At 36.2% G+C, this 19,808-nt stretch overlaps 1 protein-coding gene across 2 annotated transcripts in view; it reads left to right on the plus strand.

Moving 5' to 3' along the window:
• The first annotated feature begins 900 nt into the window (after window positions 1-900).
• LOC121408587 (GATOR complex protein DEPDC5-like) overlaps window positions 901-19,808 on the plus strand; it is a 34,381-nt gene continuing 15,473 nt past the window's right edge. Inside the window, exons 1-19 of one of the 2 annotated variants that reach the window (XM_041600103.1) lie at window positions 901-983; window positions 4,171-4,247; window positions 4,800-4,887; window positions 5,917-5,966; window positions 6,409-6,584; window positions 6,979-7,177; window positions 8,425-8,556; window positions 9,435-9,507; window positions 9,813-9,919; window positions 10,301-10,378; window positions 12,136-12,270; window positions 12,888-12,949; window positions 13,659-13,814; window positions 14,238-14,547; window positions 16,005-16,160; window positions 16,517-16,624; window positions 17,045-17,241; window positions 17,561-17,653; window positions 19,298-19,389. In XM_041600103.1, the coding sequence (XP_041456037.1) occupies window positions 4,214-4,247; window positions 4,800-4,887; window positions 5,917-5,966; window positions 6,409-6,584; window positions 6,979-7,177; window positions 8,425-8,556; window positions 9,435-9,507; window positions 9,813-9,919; window positions 10,301-10,378; window positions 12,136-12,270; window positions 12,888-12,949; window positions 13,659-13,814; window positions 14,238-14,547; window positions 16,005-16,160; window positions 16,517-16,624; window positions 17,045-17,241; window positions 17,561-17,653; window positions 19,298-19,389 (2,246 nt within the window). In that variant the 5' untranslated portion in view covers window positions 901-983; window positions 4,171-4,213. Of the gene's footprint in view, window positions 984-4,170; window positions 4,248-4,799; window positions 4,888-5,916; window positions 5,967-6,408; window positions 6,585-6,619; window positions 6,734-6,978; window positions 7,178-8,424; window positions 8,557-9,434; window positions 9,508-9,812; window positions 9,920-10,300; window positions 10,379-12,135; window positions 12,271-12,887; window positions 12,950-13,658; window positions 13,815-14,237; window positions 14,548-16,004; window positions 16,161-16,516; window positions 16,625-17,044; window positions 17,242-17,560; window positions 17,654-19,297; window positions 19,390-19,808 lie in introns of those variants that run through there. The other variant, XM_041600104.1, reaches the window with a different exon arrangement.

A 19,808-nucleotide genomic window follows, 5' to 3' on the forward strand; every position in this document is an offset into this window, starting at 1 on the left:
CCAGTGACAGTATTTCCCATGATAATGAAGAATTCGTGCCTATTGAACAACTCCAGCTGGGCTGAAAATATTTCAACAAAATTGATAATAACGAAGTTATTAGAAGTTATTGAATTCAGAGCCGACCAATTTGCATGGGCGGAAATCTGTCCCAAATAGGTAGGGGGAAGGGCCTTGAAAATTTGACAAGCAAAAAAAAAAAAGTTATCACCAAAAATGTAAGGTCATTTAGTCCAAAATACATGTATTATTGCGATTGTGAAGTGATGTATTTTTTCCATCATAAAAGATCAAAAATATTAGGGGGGACATTTGATATTGTGTCCCCTCTTCTGTTTTGTGTCCCCCTTGTCCCCCTGGGATTTCTGCCAATGCCAATTTGTAAGAAGAAAAAAGTTGTAGGGCCTCATGTATGCTCGCTGTCATAAGTGGGCTGATGATTATTATGTCCAACTTTTCCCTTTTTAAATGCGCAGGGGCGGCTTTTTGAAGAGCTTTATACACGTCCGACTAAAACATCATTGTTGTATCATTTTGAAGAATGAAAATAAATTTGAATTGAATTGAACATCTGCAAGTTTATTTACACCCCCACCCCAGACAATATCCGATGTTATAAAGAAATTCCCTCACGTCTTTTGCATTTCTTGACACCCACCCCACCGGCAGCATGAGTTGTCAACAATGATTAGTCTTTATTGTCATACTTTATTAAAAACAATAAAATAATATCAAGACAAGATCAAGATAAGTGAATTGAAAATAGCATAAAAAATTATTTGATTTCTTATCTTATATAATGCTTTATTGATATATTTGTGAAGAGGAAACAATACTCAATGAGTCAGTGCTAGTAAATTAATTTGACCAGGCCCATCAATCGGGCCTGTTTGGCACGACTAATACTACATGTACATGTATATTATGAAACACTGGGAGAGATTTCGAACAAGAATGCTTTTTTTTTTCGAAGAAGAAATATGGTGAGAAATATAATGTTAAGACTCTGAAAATCGATCATGAATTTCAATGCCTATTTCTCTTATGTCTCATATTTTGTAAACGTAGTATAAATCGACTTATCAACTGAAAATTGGCCATGAACTGATGAAGTTTTGGATTGAAGTGTATCATGTAGTCCCAAACACTGAGATCTGTGCGGGAGTGTATGGCAGTGAGTCCAAACTTCGCGCGTGCCCACTTCGCGGACAGTCATTATCTAAAAAAACTAGCCAATAGCCTTAAAATCTGACATCATCAACGTTAAAACCGACCTAAAATAACCATTTGGTTGAAGTTCCTTTAAGATGAGTTTAGTATTCATGAAATTAATTGAAAATATTGACAAAAGATCAGCAAATTTGTCACCGTAGCGTCGTTAGCGCCCGTTTTGATTAAGAAATCTGATAATATATTCTCAACAAGCATCATGATATCACCATTTTGCAAGCAGAAATCTTCATAAATGTGAGTTAAATGTATACTAACTTATTCTATAGCATTTTACTTTCAATTTGACATAAATATTTCACTTTTTGAGCTTGATTTTTTTGTTTAAATCTCCACAAAAACCTTGGTCTGCGAAGTTAGGTCACACTTTTTCAGAACGGTTTTCCAGCACAGCGCGCATTCGCTGATTGGAATAGAATTTTGAGGTCGTGATGCCGACTTAACCCATTGACCTTCGTTACATTTTTGTCCATGATTTTATAGTTTACAATCTTGCCGTCAATGTGGTAACTATTTCTTGAATTGGTTTTGTAGAAATGATGAATATTTTGTGAACAAACAAATTTAAGCCTCATGAATATTTTTGAAAAGTCTGCAAAGTTTGGACACCCCATCATAGGTATATAGGGGGCCTAGAGGAGAAATTAAAAACAAAAAAGTTCCTTAAAGCAGGCTGCTGCTAGCTGTCTATGACTAGGTTGTTAATTGTTGGAACAAAAACAACATTGATTTAGAATTAATTAGATTCTATAGTCACACTCACACACTTGACACTTCAATAGGAGCAGAATAGTAGACTCTCCTACATCATATTGAATTATTATGGGACTGGCTGAGTGAAGCCTCATAGACTGGAACTTTCTTTTTTAGATACCCTGGCAAGGGTGGGGATAAGTGGGGATGAGTGCAGTAAAGTCAACCATCTAAACTCATATCTAGCCAATCTGTTACATCTAGTAAAGATCTATGTAGAAAAAAAAAATGTTTATGTCAGTCAAAGTGGCTGACCTGTAGTCTTGACCACTCATTCAATGAACAAGGTTGTCTTAACGACAGACAAAATACAGTACTCCTTGGGGTTCAAGTACATGTTTCTAGTTACGGTTCTCTAATCTAGATTTTCCAGCACCAAGATAATAACAATTCAGATGAGTGCAAATTATTATATATCTTATTAATTTAGAGGTTTAGACATTTTATAATACGTACTCTTTTGAAATTCAAGTGATTGCAAAATAAAAATTAGCAATTTTTTTTACTAAACCTCAGTACTGATAAAATTGTTTACTTAATTGTTTACTAGTTATTTTCTCACATTTTTTAAAATCTAAGAACAGTTGAGAAATGACCAAGGTCTCCCATTTATTTAGAGATGACAATATTCTTTTAACTTTTTTTTCATATCTTGGAACCTATGTTTTTGGGGAAACTACATGTACTTGTCAGATCTCAGTGACACAAATGAAAAGATGATCTGCTAATGGATTGAAACTCAGCTCCAAATAAAGGATGATTAATTCCCATTTCAGAACGACCTTGTGATTGTGAAATTATGACATTTAAAAGCTGAAAAACAATCACACTGAAAAAGTGGCACAGTGTTTTGATTAAGAAGAAGACACAACGCCTGGCATGGCTGGACTGGCATGCATAGGCCTATTTCTCAAATATTTCTACTGAAAGCTTTCTTCTTTTTTTTTCTTACACAAACACTTGGTGGTTATTTTATTGGAATCTGTTCAAACTCATAGATAGTTGCCACAACTGGCATAATTTGTGTTTTCATTGAACATTATTATATCTCATTACAGAAATATAAAACTGAGTGAAACTGATGAACAAAAATCTGTGATCAGTTGTTAATGTTTACTTTTAAAGTGACTGTAAATGGCAGAGTTTCACTTCTTTGCATCACAATGAGTTTAATTCTTTTAATACCTCTTCTCTGGCTCATCTGATATTGTTATACAGTGGGTTTACCTTTTCTTTCATCACACTTCCACCAGTCTGCTTGCATGAATATTTATTTTATGGAATACTCATGTAACTGTGAGTTGAATTGCCCTGTGCATTAGCATGAAATATGGCTATATTGTAATTTTTGTGATCCTAGAACATGTATGTATTACATTCATTAATCCATTGCAGCTTATAAAGAGATTGAGACCTTTCCTTTTACATTGGTTGCACATGTCACATGATGTGGTATGAGTCAGTCAGGTGACCTGTCATACAACAATTGGCCATTATTTTGACAGCATATGGTAATTCATATTGGCAGGATACTACTTAACCTTGCACGGCACATGAGTTACAACAGCAGTATCGTGTGGTTAGTAACCAAACTTTCATGTTGGAGACATATGAATCATCACATAGTGTGTGCTTTGTGTAAAACTTTCAATGTCATCAAGATCCACTGTTGGATTATACTGTGTCATCTGACAAAAAAGTATGAGATACATGTATGTTGTAACCTGTACTTTCTCAAGTTTTGATGTCTTCTACAAATACGTAGTACTGGTGTTTGTCGTGTCAATTGGTCTAATCTTAAATGACTGAGGAGGCGGGGAAAAATTTCAATGCAAAAAGTGACCTGCTTTCTCCTGATAGATCTTGATTACCGTTAGACCAAACTTGGAATGTCCGGGGGCACGGCTCATCTTTTCCTTTGGTACTTCCCTTTTGGACCAGAATTCTCTCTCCAATCAACAAATGTGATTGTATGTGTAATTTCAACTCAAATTTTGTTCAACCCAAAAGTCAGATAGTGTGTCATTATTAGGCCTATTTGTTTTATAGAGATTTCCATTAGTCAGTTGATAAGATGTGCAGGATACTAAAGGACACCAAAATCCTGGACTGGTTTGATGTATAAGATTTTGGAAGACAATTTCAAATATAGCTCAGGTTTTCTCTCTCTTTTATTCAATATTACAGATTGTTTGTACTTCCTGATAACCATCCCCACAAGAAGTGGAAAATGAAGTTATACATCCATCAGAAAAGTTTCAGAGGTAAGTTCAGCGCTGCCTTCCGAGCATTGTAGCATTTGACATTACCTGTATTTCTTGGAGTGATTTATCACATTCACATGTCATTGGAATAATTCAGCCTAGGGATTCAAGTCTATCCAAGACCATCAAAAACTCCATGGCCCACGATGATGGATGCCCCGTCAACTGAATTTTATTCCCCTCTCATTTGCAATGGAGATTTGTTGTCCTCATTTTTTATTCTCTCATTTGTGGTGTGAAATACCGGTAGAAAAGTGCCCTATCGGAAAAGTGCCCTTATATATCAAAAAGTGACATTCCCCTAAAAGTATTGACATTTAAGACCTGTTGGTAAATTTTATCCTGCAATTTATAAAGAAAAGTGTGTTTTGCTTGTTCCCGGTTGCAGCTTATGGTTATACTTATCCTTTATTGACTGTCTATTAAATGTAAAAGTATTATATCAGAGAAAAGATTATCATGTTTGAACTGAGTAAAGGTAAAAAAGTGGTTCTGTTCAATAGTTATTTTTCGTTAAATCCTATTTTTCCTCAAAAATCTTTTTAAAACCAGAGGAACATGTGATCATCAATCCCAATGACTTTCCTTCAATCAAGATCGGAGATTTCCTGGAGATATTCCACCCTGACGACAAACAAAGGTATCTAAAACAACTTTCATTATGTGAAAAGAAAAAATTTTCTTTCAGCTCAATATTACAGATACCGGTATGTTACTTTTATCGATACCAATGGGAATATACAGCATTTCACAACATATTTTGTCTGTGATTTTCCCTGACTAGATTTTTTGGTCAATCAGATGAACATGTTACGATTTCAGTAGCTTATTTAAATGAGTCAGTGAATATAACTGACTCATTATTATTCTTGAAATACCTCCATTGTTTAATGTGAACAAGCATCATTATGATCTTATTAAAGAGATATGTACATGATTAAAATAGTGTCTACAGGCAAGTGTCTTTGAAAGGACCATATTTGCTGATTGCTGATTTGTTGTTATGTTATGTCATGCAAGGTAACTTTTCATCATGAATTATACAAAGTGGCATATTTTGGAACTCATTCATACAACCTGTTATATTTTATGTCATCTCTTATGTACATGTATAAAGTGGTCTGAATAATGAATTGAATGATAAAAAGTTGATAATTTTTTACAAATTGGTTCCTCCCGCAAATAGCTTACCATAATAATTATTTTAAGGTCCCAAGTTGTCTTTTTTATTGAAAGTTGAATGCCATGTTCTTTGGTGCTTTTAGGTTTCTTCAGCAGGACACAAAACATACATGTACATGAATGACTTAGAAATTTTCAAAGTCCGGATGAAAACTCTGATAATAACGCTTATTTCTTTACCATCTGATGTACATGTAGATGTCAATGTAAGCTGATCCTACTGTTGCTTCATGATCATACCCTAAACAATACAAAAATGTTTGATTGTCAAGATTTTCTCCTGATGCCTGGTTCCGTATTATCTATTTAATCTCTTCCTGTATTTTGGTAATTGATACAATTGTAATATGTTTTCTGCTCCTCAAAGCATAAACTGTAAAATTTGGCGCATCTCCATACTGTTTTCCATGTTGCAACAAACTTGGGATTCATGATACTATAATTATATTGATAACGATATTCTTTGATATTTTTTTTTTTCTTTCAGTCATCTTTTGGTCCAAGTGCAAACTCTGAGTGTAGAGCTACCTCAAAAAGGTGTGTTGTCACTTATCACAGTCTCTTCATAAAATCTCATTCTGTATATCCAATACTCAACATATTTAGTGAATGACATGATGATTGATGGAGGTTCATTTAGTGTTTATAGATATGCATGATATAGTATTAGAGGTAACTATGATTGTTCTTGATGAGATGTAAAACTCTTCTAAGTTTCCATATCACCGTACAAATCTTATAGATTAACACAATGTTGGATTGATCTTACAATTCTAAGTTAGCATTTAGCAAGCAAAGGTATTCTATATGTGTTTATCTTTCACATTGTTCTTTCTTTCAAATGTATTAACATTTTAAAAACTAGTAACAAGATACATAGTATGTATTCACTGCAGTTTATACAGTTATAATGTATCTTGTGTTCTTTTTTTTCTCTTTCTATTATTTTCTCATCATTTTGTTGTTTTGTGCAATCTAGGTGTGGTGAGTGTGGAGCAGGGTGTGGCCTCCCTCTTCCAGCTCCGAGCCTATCAGACAGTCCAGGTGAGACGGGTAGAGCCAGACAGTCAAGATGTAGCGCTAGACCTGGTGGAATTGGTCTTCAAGGACCAGTATATCAGCAGGAGTGACATGTGGAGACTCAAGAACAGTCTGGTGAGTACACCGTTCCTCAGATAGGATGTTGAATAGAATGTCCCAGTTAGGAGGTCCAGTCTGGAGATATAGCCCTAGACCTGGTGGAATTGGACTTCAAGGACCAGTACATCAGCAGGAGTGACATGTGGAGACTCAAGAACAGTCTGGTGAGTACACTGTTCCTCAGATAGGATGTTGAATAGAATGTCCCAGTACGGAAGTCCAGTCTGGAGATATAGCCTGAGAAGACCTACCCCTGGTGGAGTTGGTCTCCAAGGTCCAGTACATTATTAGCAGGAGTGACGTGCGTGGTGACTAAAAAACGGCCTGGTGGAATATATTTGCGCTACACAGATTATTATCATCATCACCATCATCATTATTTTTACCATCATTATTATTGTTATTTCAGGTGAAATCATGTCTCCACATCCAGCAGAAGGTTGAGAAATGTGGGATAAGAGCTCAAGTCCAGGACCTGTGGTCCAGGGGCGGCACCGTGGCCTGCGGGGTTGTGACAAGAGATACAAGACTAGCCTTCAGATCTGCTACAGCCATGGTCTATCTCTTCATTCAGATGAGTTCAGAGATGTGGGACTTTGATACATGTGGTAAGCATGAATTTCAGTAAATCATTTATGATCCTTCATATAGCGAAGATGCAAGGTCTTGTCTTTCAGAGAGTTCCAAAGGATGAAAGTAAGCTTAAGCTGAGATTCAGTTTACATCTAAAGGCCACCACACACCTTACGACTGTTCGCGATCCGATTTTGGAATAATCGCATTTTGCTCATTTTCTGAAAATGTGAATGGAACATATCATTTTATTTGAGGCTAAAATTAGTTGAAAGAATACTAATATAACCATTTTGAAAGATTACAAGCCTTTATTTTGGAGTGAGGGCCAAATTAGTTTCAAATCGTAGCCAATCGTACGACTGCTATGACGTCATTATGACTAGATAGACATAGTCACAAATTTGAACATAGGTATTCGTACGATGATTTCGAACATTGCACAGTAAGATATTCCAACTCTCAATATTGGCATCAAATTCTACTACGTTTTATTCTAAAAATTGAGTTGCAGATCAATCGTAAGATGTGCGGTCACCATAAAGTTGTGTAATTAACTGTTGTAACTCTTTGTTAAGACGAGATTCAGATCGATGTATCATGACAAAAAGACATGGTATGGAGATAGCCATGTGCTATAATCAAAGAAATTCAACTACCATTTTGTATCTGGGCTTACTGCTACTATTAGTACTACTTCTGTTGCTGCTGCTGCTGTGGCGGTAAATTGCCAATTCGTCTACTGCCAACTCGTCCACTCACCACATGGTCTACTTTCATTTAGTCTAATGCCATTCTGTCCATCAACATTTCATCTAACAAGCATTTGGTCCAATCGTCTTCGTCTAATCACAATTTCGTCTTATAATCATTTGGTCTACTATCCATTTTATTTTCATTCATTTTGCACAATGAACACTTAGTCCAATTAGACCAAATGATAGTAGACGAGTCGGCGATTGGATAAATGGGCATTAGACAAATCTGAAAAAAAAAAACGCTGTGGCTGTTGTTGTTGCTCATGTTGCTGCTGCTACTTCGGATATTGTTGCTGCTGCTACTACTAACTTCATATGATACTACTTCTGCTACTTATTTTTCTCCAACTTCTAAAGGAACCACTGTATTATGTCCTTACATGCCCGTCAGTTTGAAAGAAAACTGGACTGTCATTATTATTCCCTTTTAAGTTGTGTCTTGTATTACAACCCCTACTTATTAATGAGTATTGGGAGATAAATATCATTTTCAGTGTGTTCTCTCTTTTCTCTGTATGTATCAGGTGATTTATACATGGAGAAGGCTGTGAATGGGTTTCTGATAGAACTCTTTACAAGATGGAAAGAGAAGAACAGCAATCATGAGCTGAGTATTGTACTCTTCTCACGGACATACTTTGAAGCAGATTCTTTCGGTAAGTGAATCGACTCTGATAATGTAGTCATACACATTTTGACATTTGAAACATTAAAGGGTCCTGGAGGGTTGGGTTGAGGGAGGAGGAAGCACTGAATAGAGTAAAGTAGAGGGAAAGGGTGAGGGTAATCTCTGTGAGTGGGAGTTAATCCGGTTGACCCCGTATTCAGGGGGTAAACTGGATTTACCTTGATGAATGAGTGGTAACTTTGTGGAAGCTTGGTTAAATTGGTTAGATTCTTGTTTGTGGTTCGTAATTATTCTCAGATGGATAGAGAAAGAATTGAGAGTTTTAAAGGTTTTGTAATGCATGAGTGATGACACTACTTTCACATATACTCAATTCAACTAGATTCAATTTTTTTTTTTTTTGCAATATAAAATACATACATTGTAACAGTATTACAAGAGTCAAAAATTCGCACGATAAAACAGAAGATATATTACAACATAAATCACAATACAGGAAAGGATACATTGACTCAGAAAGTGGGGTTGCAGCCAGAAAGGAAAGAACCTTATGAATTGGCTGACCCATAAAAATCATTAGAAGATATTGTCAAAATATCTTTAACCAAGTAGTGCCCTTCCATGAAATGGTTTTGTGGTACACTTAATGTAGCACTAGACAATGAGGGAAGTCATTAGGAAATCTGTTAACTTGTTCATTTCATTTAATAGAGCATATAATTAATGTTATGGTGCATAAATTTTGGAAATGTTTATTTTTACAGCATAAGACATGGAATATGCTGCACATATATTGTACAAAATTATGAGAAACAAATTATTAGGAGATTTTCTTTAGTGCATGTTCAGTTGATTAGATAATCAATGAATGACATGTTGTTTATTATGTTTGTATTTTTTTTTCAGATAAGTTTCCAGCTGAAATGAGGCCTAGACTTCATGTCCATGAAAATGGTCGCTTCTATGAGGATTATTACAGGTAATATATAAAGCTTTACTGTATGATAGATCAATTTGAAATCACCAAAAGGACCAGAAATCAAAAGTATTTTGCACTGCACACAGAGATGCATGTAGGACTACACACTTATGTTCAGCCCAAACATTTCAAATGATTTTGGTTAGATTCTAAATAGCAATTCTTTACAGTGGACTTATTTTAGCTAAAATCCTGTATAAATAACATGGAAAGAACTTGATAACTTACAATAAATATTTCCTTCTTTACCAGGACCAGAGTGTCCATCTGAGCTCACACTTTGTTTATCTCTTTTGTTTTTACAGGGTATTTGCTCAGAATGAAAGGAGAGATGACTGGTTACAGGTCCTTGCCCCTCTGAAAGCCACCATGCTACGCTATGCTAAAGATATCAAAGACTGGCAAAGACATGGTAAACATCACATCATTACAGAAGTGTTTTCTAAAATAGTCTCGTCTATTTACAACTGTTAGTCATTCATTGATAATCAATTACAAATTGTACCATTTTTATGCACAGGTGAAAGTATATGTAGCCAGTTGATATCTCTGCATAATATGCTGACTTTAGATTAGGTGAAATAAGGGGCTGTTTCACTAATAGGTTAGTGTGACCAAACATCATACAACCTATTGATTAGTATGTAGACTATGCATCTTCTGCACATAATCTGACCTATGAGGTGATGCATTGGGTATTTTAAGTATGATTTTAAGTCATACTTGACTCTTTTTGCAACAGCCTCCATAATGCTATTTCTCAAAGATAGATCTTCTTCATCATTTTTTTCAGCTGGATGTACTATAAAGGGTGAAAACTCCAATGCCTGTCAAGGAAATCTTCTCGAGGCTTTGAATCTCAGCCTTAATGGTAAGAATTTAATAATCACTTTGTCATGTGTGGGGATGATGGTGACGATGATGATGGTAGTGTTGATGACAATGATAATGATAATGGTTGTGGTGGTGATGGGGGAGGTGGTGGTGGTGATGATGATGATGATGATGATGATGAGGATGAGGATGATGATGATGATGAAGGTAGGTAATGGTGGTGGTAGAGGTGATGATGATGATGATGACAATGATAATGATGGATGTAGTGGTGATGATAATGATGATGATGGTGATGATGGTGGTGGTGGTTGTGGTGATGATGATGATCAGGATGATGGTGGTGGTGGTGGTGGTGGTAGTGGTGATGATGATGAGGATGATGATGATGGTGGTGATGATGATGATGATGTAGATGACGATGATGGTGATGACAATGATAATGATGGATGTAGTGGTGATGATGATGATGATGATGGTGATGATGGTGATGGTGATGATGGTGGTGGTGGTTGTGGTGATGATGATGATGATGATGATGGTTGTGGTGATGGTGGTAGTGGTGACGATGATGATGATGAGGATGAGGATGGTGGTTGTGGTTGTGGTGGTGGTGATGATGATGATGATGTAGATGATGATAATGTGGATAATGATGTTGATGGTAAGTGGAGGAGGTTCAAAGGATGTTATTGCAAACTTATCAAAGTATGAAAGTATGAAAAGTAAAGAAACTTGCTTTTTAGTTTTCTTCAATAAAGATTATTGGAATTGCTAGTTCTAGTTCTTGCAAGTTCCAGGCCTGTGAAATCTCCGCTATTTAGCGGAAATCCGCTATTTTCATTTTTAAGACCGATTTCAATTTCCGCTTTTTTCCTGTGTTCCATTTCCGTTTTTCTAAGTCAAAATTCCGCTTTTTTATCCAAAACGGCTGGAAAACAAGTCTAGGTAAATGGATGCGAGCAGAATGTGTGTGTTGTGAATACGGGGCCTTGTATTTTGCCTTCGCGAAGTTTCGAATTTTATATGTAACTGCTGCGGATCACACCGTGCACCGTTGCCGTTGTTGGCATACAAGCGCAAAGCAGCGGCTCAAATCGCGATATTTTGCGACTGGTAAATACGTCTGTAAGGATGATGACGTCATCCAAGATGGCAACTTACGTTGACCAACGAAAGGATCGAAGATGACGATGTTTCGATCATTATTTCAAAGGAATTAGCGGTAACTGCGGTCTAAGGTACGATATTTCTGAATTTGAAACATTTTCTCGTAAATATGGATGTGATTTCTTGTACATAATGTGACATTTTATGTACAAAAAACGATCGGAAAATCGGGTTTCCACTGTTAGATCTAACGTTACTGCTAAAATACGTTGTCTGTACATATTGGCCTCCAAGCCCTTCAGTCTATGTATTGGCTAGTGAGCCAACGCAGTTCAGCGGAACAACCAAAACACAGAGACTGAAGCTTTTGGTCTAATAACACCGTGAATCATGATGGACAAATGCAGCGGCTTGGCGATAGTAAATAGTAAGGTAAATTTTCAGATTTTTCCGCTATTTTTTTGAAACCCCACTCACAGGCCTGAAGTTCATTCTGATGTATCCCCTCATGAATGCAGATTAATCAAAATGACTATATGGACAAGATGTGTTGTTTGTGGCTTTTTATCCTCCATTAAGTACATTTGCTGATTTTGTGAATAATATGTGGAAACAAGAAAAAGGCGTGCAATTATCTATATGCTTGTGTCACTCTACACCTTTTTTCAATTTCACCCTGTCCAGTGTTCGACAACCACTATATGAACCGTAACTTTGACCGGACTGGTCAACTAGTCAACATAATAACACCAGGGGCCGGAGTCTTTGAGGTGGACAGGACACTGTGTAAACTGACCGAACAACGAATGATTGACTACGGTAAGCATCCAACGGTCAGAAAAGGAGATAATTCAAGCTTTCGAATTTCCTCCCCAAGATATCATATATTGCACTAGCACTTATGCTTTGATTGTGAACTTTGAAATGATTGCATTGCTGTCATATTTTTTTAGAATGTATTTTAGCAAGATTTTAACCAAGAACTCTTGGTTTACTTACATGTGTATATTTATTTTATTTGGCACTTTCAGAATCACAAACAAGCCGGTAAATGTATTTAGTTTAAAAAGAAATCATGATTCCAAATATCATGTTAACCTTTACCAGAATAAACATGAAATATAATTAATTACAAAATAGAATCACATAACACTACAAGAGAGGCAAGATTAAAAAAAAATGATCATTCAACGTCATAAGATACACAAGATGACAGCACTAACAAAGCTAGGAAAGAAAAGTATGATAAAAAATGGTAACATATATGTGATTAATATCTGGAGTTGCGTGAGCTTGAGAGAAAGAAATCATTGAGAAGGCATAATAGCAATTTTGAAATCGATGCAGTGCCATTGAATCATTTATATTAATTTTAATGTTAAATCAGCAAGCTTTGTACACCCATGACTCCTTGACTTGTTTTTCTTCAATTTTAGGAATTGGGAGTGATGTTGTCTGCTTGGCGGAACAACCACTTCATCCAGTACCACTCCTTAAGGTAAGATGTTTCCGGTAATCCATTTTTTCAAGTAATTTGGCCTCTTGGAAATAAGGATTATTTTCAGAGGAATCTTGGTAAAGAACATCGGCAAGCTTTTTGTACAGGATAGATCATCTAACTTTGCAGTTTACGAATGATTTCAATGAAAAAATGAAAGGTTACTGGTGTGTATTCTTTCTTGAAATCAGTCTCACAATCATAACTATTTACTATTTGAAATAATGAGAGCAAATTACATTCATCCAGAACTCTGTTGGGTTTCTGTGGTGGGGTACCTGATGATAATACGAGTGACAAAATCTTTTAAATTCAGATTGGTAGATTCAGATTATTCCTTTAATATTGATTATTCTTTTTTTAAAGATACAGTATGTATTTGTGATATATGTGTGTGTTTGCAATGATGGAGGGTCATGGTCTAGTAGTTCTGACTCTCAATTTTAATCAGGGGGTCATGAGTTTGAATCCCAGTCATTGCATCATTTCCTTCAGCCATAAATTTATCTATATTGTGCTGCTCTCAGCCCAGGTGAGGTAAATGTGGACTGGGCGGAAGTGTATTCCTTGAAGTCCAGAAGCGTGCAACAGCTGTTGTGTTGTAAGCCAGGTTTAGTACACTGCCTTTAAGGGATAAGCACTATATACATGTAAGCAAGTGTAATGATTGTATTTGAGAGTATGATTTTGACTTTGTTTCTCTATGCAGTTCCTGGATTCATTAAACAAGAATGCACCTTGCAAAGACAAATATAACATTCCACATTGGTTAAACTACAGCTTCTACCTATCGCCTAGTCAAAAGAGAAGGTACCAGTCTACCCAAACATCTTTCATCTCCAGATTACGACTTCCCGATAGAGTGGTAAGTGCTGTTTAAATGAAAAATCAAGGATTTAAAGTTTCATTGAACAAATATACATGTGAAAGACTGTATTGTAAGTTTGTTAAGCGTGTTCAGATTTAGAAATTCACATTCATAAGATAAATCATTAATATTCATAAAAAAATAAGGCATTAATTCCCTTTAAATACCTGAATATAAATACTTTGTACATGAGCAGGTAGTGTTTTTTTTTAAATAAGTTGAGTATTTGTATGAAGGCCAATTAAACAAGCTGAAGTAAATTATAGAAGATTTTTAAATAATATGTTTGGGGGAGTTTATTCTCCCTTTCACCTTTCGTTGAGTTTTAGAATTACCAAGTGTAGACTAATCACCAATTAAAATTCTAGGACATGACATAATAACCTTTCTGATGTGATACTACCGTCTTCTTCAAAACAGGATGAGGATTCTCCTTGGGCACCGAACAGCTACTCCGCACTCCCCAAAGTCCCATCCTCGGGTCGTTTCCATAGCGACAGCTCAAGGAGCACCCTAAGCAGCGAAGGGTCGTGTGGGGATTTCAGGACGAATGAGAGAGATGATGACGAGGACGAGGATGAGAAGTTCGATCGACATGATAGCAAGCTCTTCCAGCGAGGCAGGAGGAGGATGTCCAAGGTCCACTCTTTGAACAATCCCTTCTGTCCGGACACCCTATCGGTCATCCTCACCGCTGACCGCAGGAGGTGGACGCATGCCTTTCCCCATGGTATGTACATGTAATTAAATATAAATATAAAATATACATTTTTCGAACTTTGGGATATTTGTCCTGCCTTTGTATATGTTAGGTTAGATTCTATTTTATCCAATAACAATGTAGGAGGACTTTACGAAAACAATATATTTTTTAAAATTCTGATGTGAATTGCCATTAGACCCCCATCCCCCTATTTGTTTGTGTACTTTCTTAAGAATCCCGATTCGATAATTTGTACTGCTTGGGTCTTTGGGATGTATAATTTTCATTCCAGACTGAGGCTGAGAAAAGATAGCTTAGTTTGCCTTGGAAGTGATGGCATGTTGTATACTTGTATTGTTTGAAACCAAAAGATGATTATTTGCTTTATATTCCACTTCTTTCCACTTCTACTTCTAACTGCCTCTGCACATACATACAGCTTATTATATGTTAACAACTTTATGGCCATTAGAATGCCCTTTAAAAGCACTTTTTTCTCTAATCTGTAATTTATTCTGTTGTATGCTAATTTATGATTCATTGCAAATAAGTAGAATTTGATATAGATATATATTAATTGTTTATATGTTTGTCTAGAATATTTTGATTTATTACTGCAGAATGCCCGAGAAGTAAGTAAAGTTGATTGTAGAGATGACAGCACAATACTCCTGTTTACCACATTGTATTAACATGGAAGTACATGTTAAAAAGAAGCTGCTGTAAACTGCTTATCTAAAAAAAAAGAGCCAATGGAGTAAATTAGAGAGTCAAAAGGGGCCCCAGCTTTCGATCCTAGCAGAATCTTCTTCGGAGGCAAAAAGACAAACATATAAAGTGGAACAACCATAATGTATAGACCACAGACATTCAACAGCAACACTAGAAACAAGGAGACAAAAGGGGCATTAGTGAGAAGAGATGACCAATCAGGTTAATGAAGGGGATGAAAGAAAAGGAGTAGGCAGACACAAAGGGAAGTTAGTGTAAGTAAGGCCAAAGAAAGACCTCAAGCCAAGAGGGATTAAGATATGAGGCAGGCAACATCAAACAGGATCTGGAACAAAACAGTGATAGAGGGTATGAGGAAGAGATGAATAACAAGAGAATTAGTGAGAGGTGGGTCAAACAGGTAACAAAGAAAGGCATAAAAAACTGGTGCAAGGGGAAAAAAGGGAAAGAATGGGGAACAACTGATAATGTGCAAAAGACATAAGTATGTATGTTAGAGCAATAAACAAACTAAGAGAAGAAAGTAAGTGTAAAAATAAATCTGTAAGTATAAAAGTATATAAATATATCCAAAGAGGAAAAAAAATATATATACAAATGGTGTAATTGATATCATAATCCACTGGGTGTGAGGGGAAAAAACAGAAGACTATACAGTAAAAAAACAAACAAAAAAACCCAGTATATATGGAAGTACATGTTGTATCATATGCCTATCACATAATTTTCTTTTCAAAATATATTTTCTTCAGGTCCTAATGGTGAGATGATTCAGCTTCACCATCGTCACCTTGTCAAGGTCCCAAGTGATCAGGATATACTAGACCCCACCCCTACCCACACCCCTAGCGAGGGGGTGAGTGCATCCTCTAGTGGTTCTAGTCTGAATGGTGCCTCCGCAAACCCAAGTGAGTTAAAATAGAGTCAAACTTCTATTGATAGGGCACATAGGGGAAGAAAAGTTGGTAATATGCCACGATGGGTGGAGGGGAGGGAAGGGAGGAGTTGAATTTCATCCTTGTGCGATTTAGTCCCACTTATACTTAAAAATGTAAGTGACATCAAATAGACCTTGTGTAGCCTTTAATCTTTGGATAGGAATTTGTGGATATTTGTCATTTTGAACTATTGTCTACAGTGATCATCTAATCTTTCTGTAGATGTAACGAGAGAAAAGAGAAAAGTTTAGTTTCCAGTTTCTCTTGGTTTTTTATCTATTTTGTAGATGTATTTTGATTTTGTTTTCATTCTGTTTTTTTCATAGGTTCAGATATCCGTCATGGTAGGTGGGTGCAGGTGGATACCAGGCGTCGTAGAGGCTGCGTGTGGGGTATCACGGGGGAGCAAGCTTGGACCCCTTTCTTACAATCAGGTGATTCTTCATTCCATCTTTACACCTATTTCACCCTTGACCATAAACATATTGATATTTCAACATTCAGGCATTGAAATTCTCAGCATTCTGTGGATTTCTCCCTCTTACATGATTTTTATTCTGTGCATAAACCTAAATAAAAAAAATATATATTTTGCGCTGAATTTGTTTGGGGTTCATTTTAAGCATTGCTTGTACTTTATTATTACTTTGTTTTATTAATGCATAACCATGGAGTTTAATTCATGCAATATGACTGAATGGATACGCATATAGAGCAATTTCAAGGAGTGACCAAATTAATTCCTTGTATTGAAATCAACAGCAGTGCTGGTAAATTATAGGCATTTGGGTGATTTTTTTCTTTTATTCTTGTATAAAAATCTACTGCTTCTCTGTTTCCGATATCTTGTCAAGGGATGGATTGGAAGTCGATGACATTCACAGCCTGTTTTCCGATAACGACCGACTTCTATCCCCTGAACCAAGCATTAGATAGTGACTATCAGGAGAGACCGTATACAATCTGCCTTGAAGAGGAGGATGACGAACCGACAAACAACTCAAATGTCAACAAAGTCTTCCAGGAACTCATCTCCCAGAGACTCATACAGGTGTGTCCAGGAATGCCATGTACATCTAATTGCAAACTTTGACCTTTTTGTTTTCTTTACCAATGTTACTTTTTTTGAATGCATCATGTCAAGGAGACCTGTTCCTTGTTTGATGATGAAAGGAGCAGAGGGATGGTGTACGTAGATTTATATTTTTGTTTAAAAAAGAAAAAAAAATCGATATTCTATGTTATATTCCCTTTAATGTTTGTGTGATAATGTGCCCATTTTTATAGCGCAGCTGCTGTATGAAAATGCTGTATCACAGGGTAATTTGACGTTTCACTCTTTAGAATTACTTGTGTCTGATTACTTGCAGGATTTCCAGTTGGTTGTTCTACCTCAGCAAGAACAGGCTGGATTGGCACAGAGAAACAGGAAAGATCAGCCTTTAGTGACTGATCAAAGCAAGGTACATATATACATTCTAAATAAACCTTTGTGCCATATACATAAAGCTTTGGGTTTGATCACGGTGCTGCTTGTTCACCATTGATGGTACACAAGATCAATGCAATCAATCGTAGAAATCAACCCAATGATCAATTGCTAAGCTTTGTGTTACTTGGCCTGGTGAGTGGTGTTGTGGCTAAGTGGATAAGTCTCTAGATTTTGAACTACAAGGTTCAGGGTTCAACTCCCACTGCAGCACTTGCATCCTTTGGCAAGATGTTTATCTACATTTGCCACTCTCCACCCAGGTGTGGTAAATGGGTATTCAGTAGGAAGGAATTCCTTGAATGTTTGAATGTCCAATCAGGTTAATCGTGCTTAAGCCGGGGTAAATTGTGCGCACTACTTAGAAATATTGTATAAAACATAGTTTTAACATACCAACATTGCATATTATTATCATAATGAGTACAAGTGGTCTTGGTACTGGTTTTGGTTCTGGTGTTGCTATTGGAAGCCCAATGGGATTGCTTTCTTTAAATCAGAACACCGGGGGCCCGTTTAATAAAGAACTTGCAACTGTCATAACTTTGCCATGATGGCAACTACCATGGAAACCTTGATTATAATTGGCTGCTGAGCCCTGTTTCCATGGAAGTTGCCATAATGGCAAAGCTACAACACTTGCAAGTTCTTTATGAAACAGGCCCCTCATCCGAGTTTGCAAATATGATTCAAATCACATTTATTGATAGCCCATCAACTCGGGTGGTTCATCTAAGGACGAGCACTTATTATTTAGATTCAATGCTGTGCTGATGTAAAACAAATTGGCCAAACACCTACTCCAAAAGGTCATTAACACTGAAGATTAAATCATCAATTTTCCACTTGAGTATCTGAACATATACAAACGGCCCAAGTCCAATTTTTGGCAAAATTGAGTTAAATATAGCAAATTGTTCTTTATGCAAGGACTCAGCTTGTGTAAAAGTAATAAATCTGAAATCATCTCTGAAATGCCTTGAATAAAGGAGGAAAATCTGGTTTGAGTGTAAGAAAAGCCCAAGTCCAGGACTTGGGCTTTTCTTACATTCATATCATATCGCCCTCCCTCATTACTTCTTATACTTGTACAGAAGTCTACCGTGTATATGAATGTAAGAATGATCCTAGTCCATAAGATTCTAAAAACGACCCAAGTCCACCAGACAAACCCCCGCCCACAAGTAATATGAACATTAATGTTCATAAAATATGTACACTCAAATTTGTTTTATGATGTACTCTATTGTGTTTTAGCCAAATATACTTTAATTCCCAAATTTAAAAAATGTCCAGTTTTTTTTCGATTTTCTCAAAATAACCTCCTATGGACTTGGGCCTTTTTTATATTCATGTACTCAATTATCAGGTCTAAGAGGCCTCTCCATCCTGATATCAGTCAGAAGATGGGGGGGGGGGGAATTATCCCATAGCCCCCTTCTCGCATCTGCCACTTTACATACATGTAGATAAACCTTTATAGATTGTTAGCATATCTGCACTACATGTATGTAACTAAGTGTGAATATCATTCACATAATATTCAATAAAATGTTTAAAAAGGTGTATAAATGTTTCATTCATGATTTGGATATTTCACTTCATTCGTCTTTTTCAGGATATGTGTGTATTGAGCTACGCCAATGCCTTCCACAAGCTAACTCTGAATGCTGATACTAATGATATAGAAGTGGTTCTTTATACTGCCAGGTAGGTGAATCAAAACTTATTATTTATCAGATCATATCAACCGAGCCTTGCCTTGTGGAACACTCCCCCCAGAGAGTGGAGAATGTGTGTGCATAGTGTGTAGGCAACTCAGAATCAGATAGGGGTCATTTTTTTTTACTTATTTGACACTTAAAATAAGGAACACATGTTTTTATGTAACAATGAGATGATAGGTATATGATTACAATATTAAAGGGATGCTCTGGGCTGAGAATATTTATATCTAAATAAATAGAGTAAAATTCACAGAGCAAAATGATGAAAGTTTCATCAAAATCGGATAACAAATAGAAAAAGTTTATTGAATTGTAAATTTTAGCAGTATTTTGTGAAAACATTTATATTCACATTGCATGAATATTCATTAGATGGGCTGATGATGTCACATCCCCACTTTC

This window comes from Lytechinus variegatus, chromosome 2, assembly GCF_018143015.1.
Source record: "Lytechinus variegatus isolate NC3 chromosome 2, Lvar_3.0, whole genome shotgun sequence".
NCBI lineage: Eukaryota > Metazoa > Echinodermata > Echinoidea > Temnopleuroida > Toxopneustidae > Lytechinus > Lytechinus variegatus.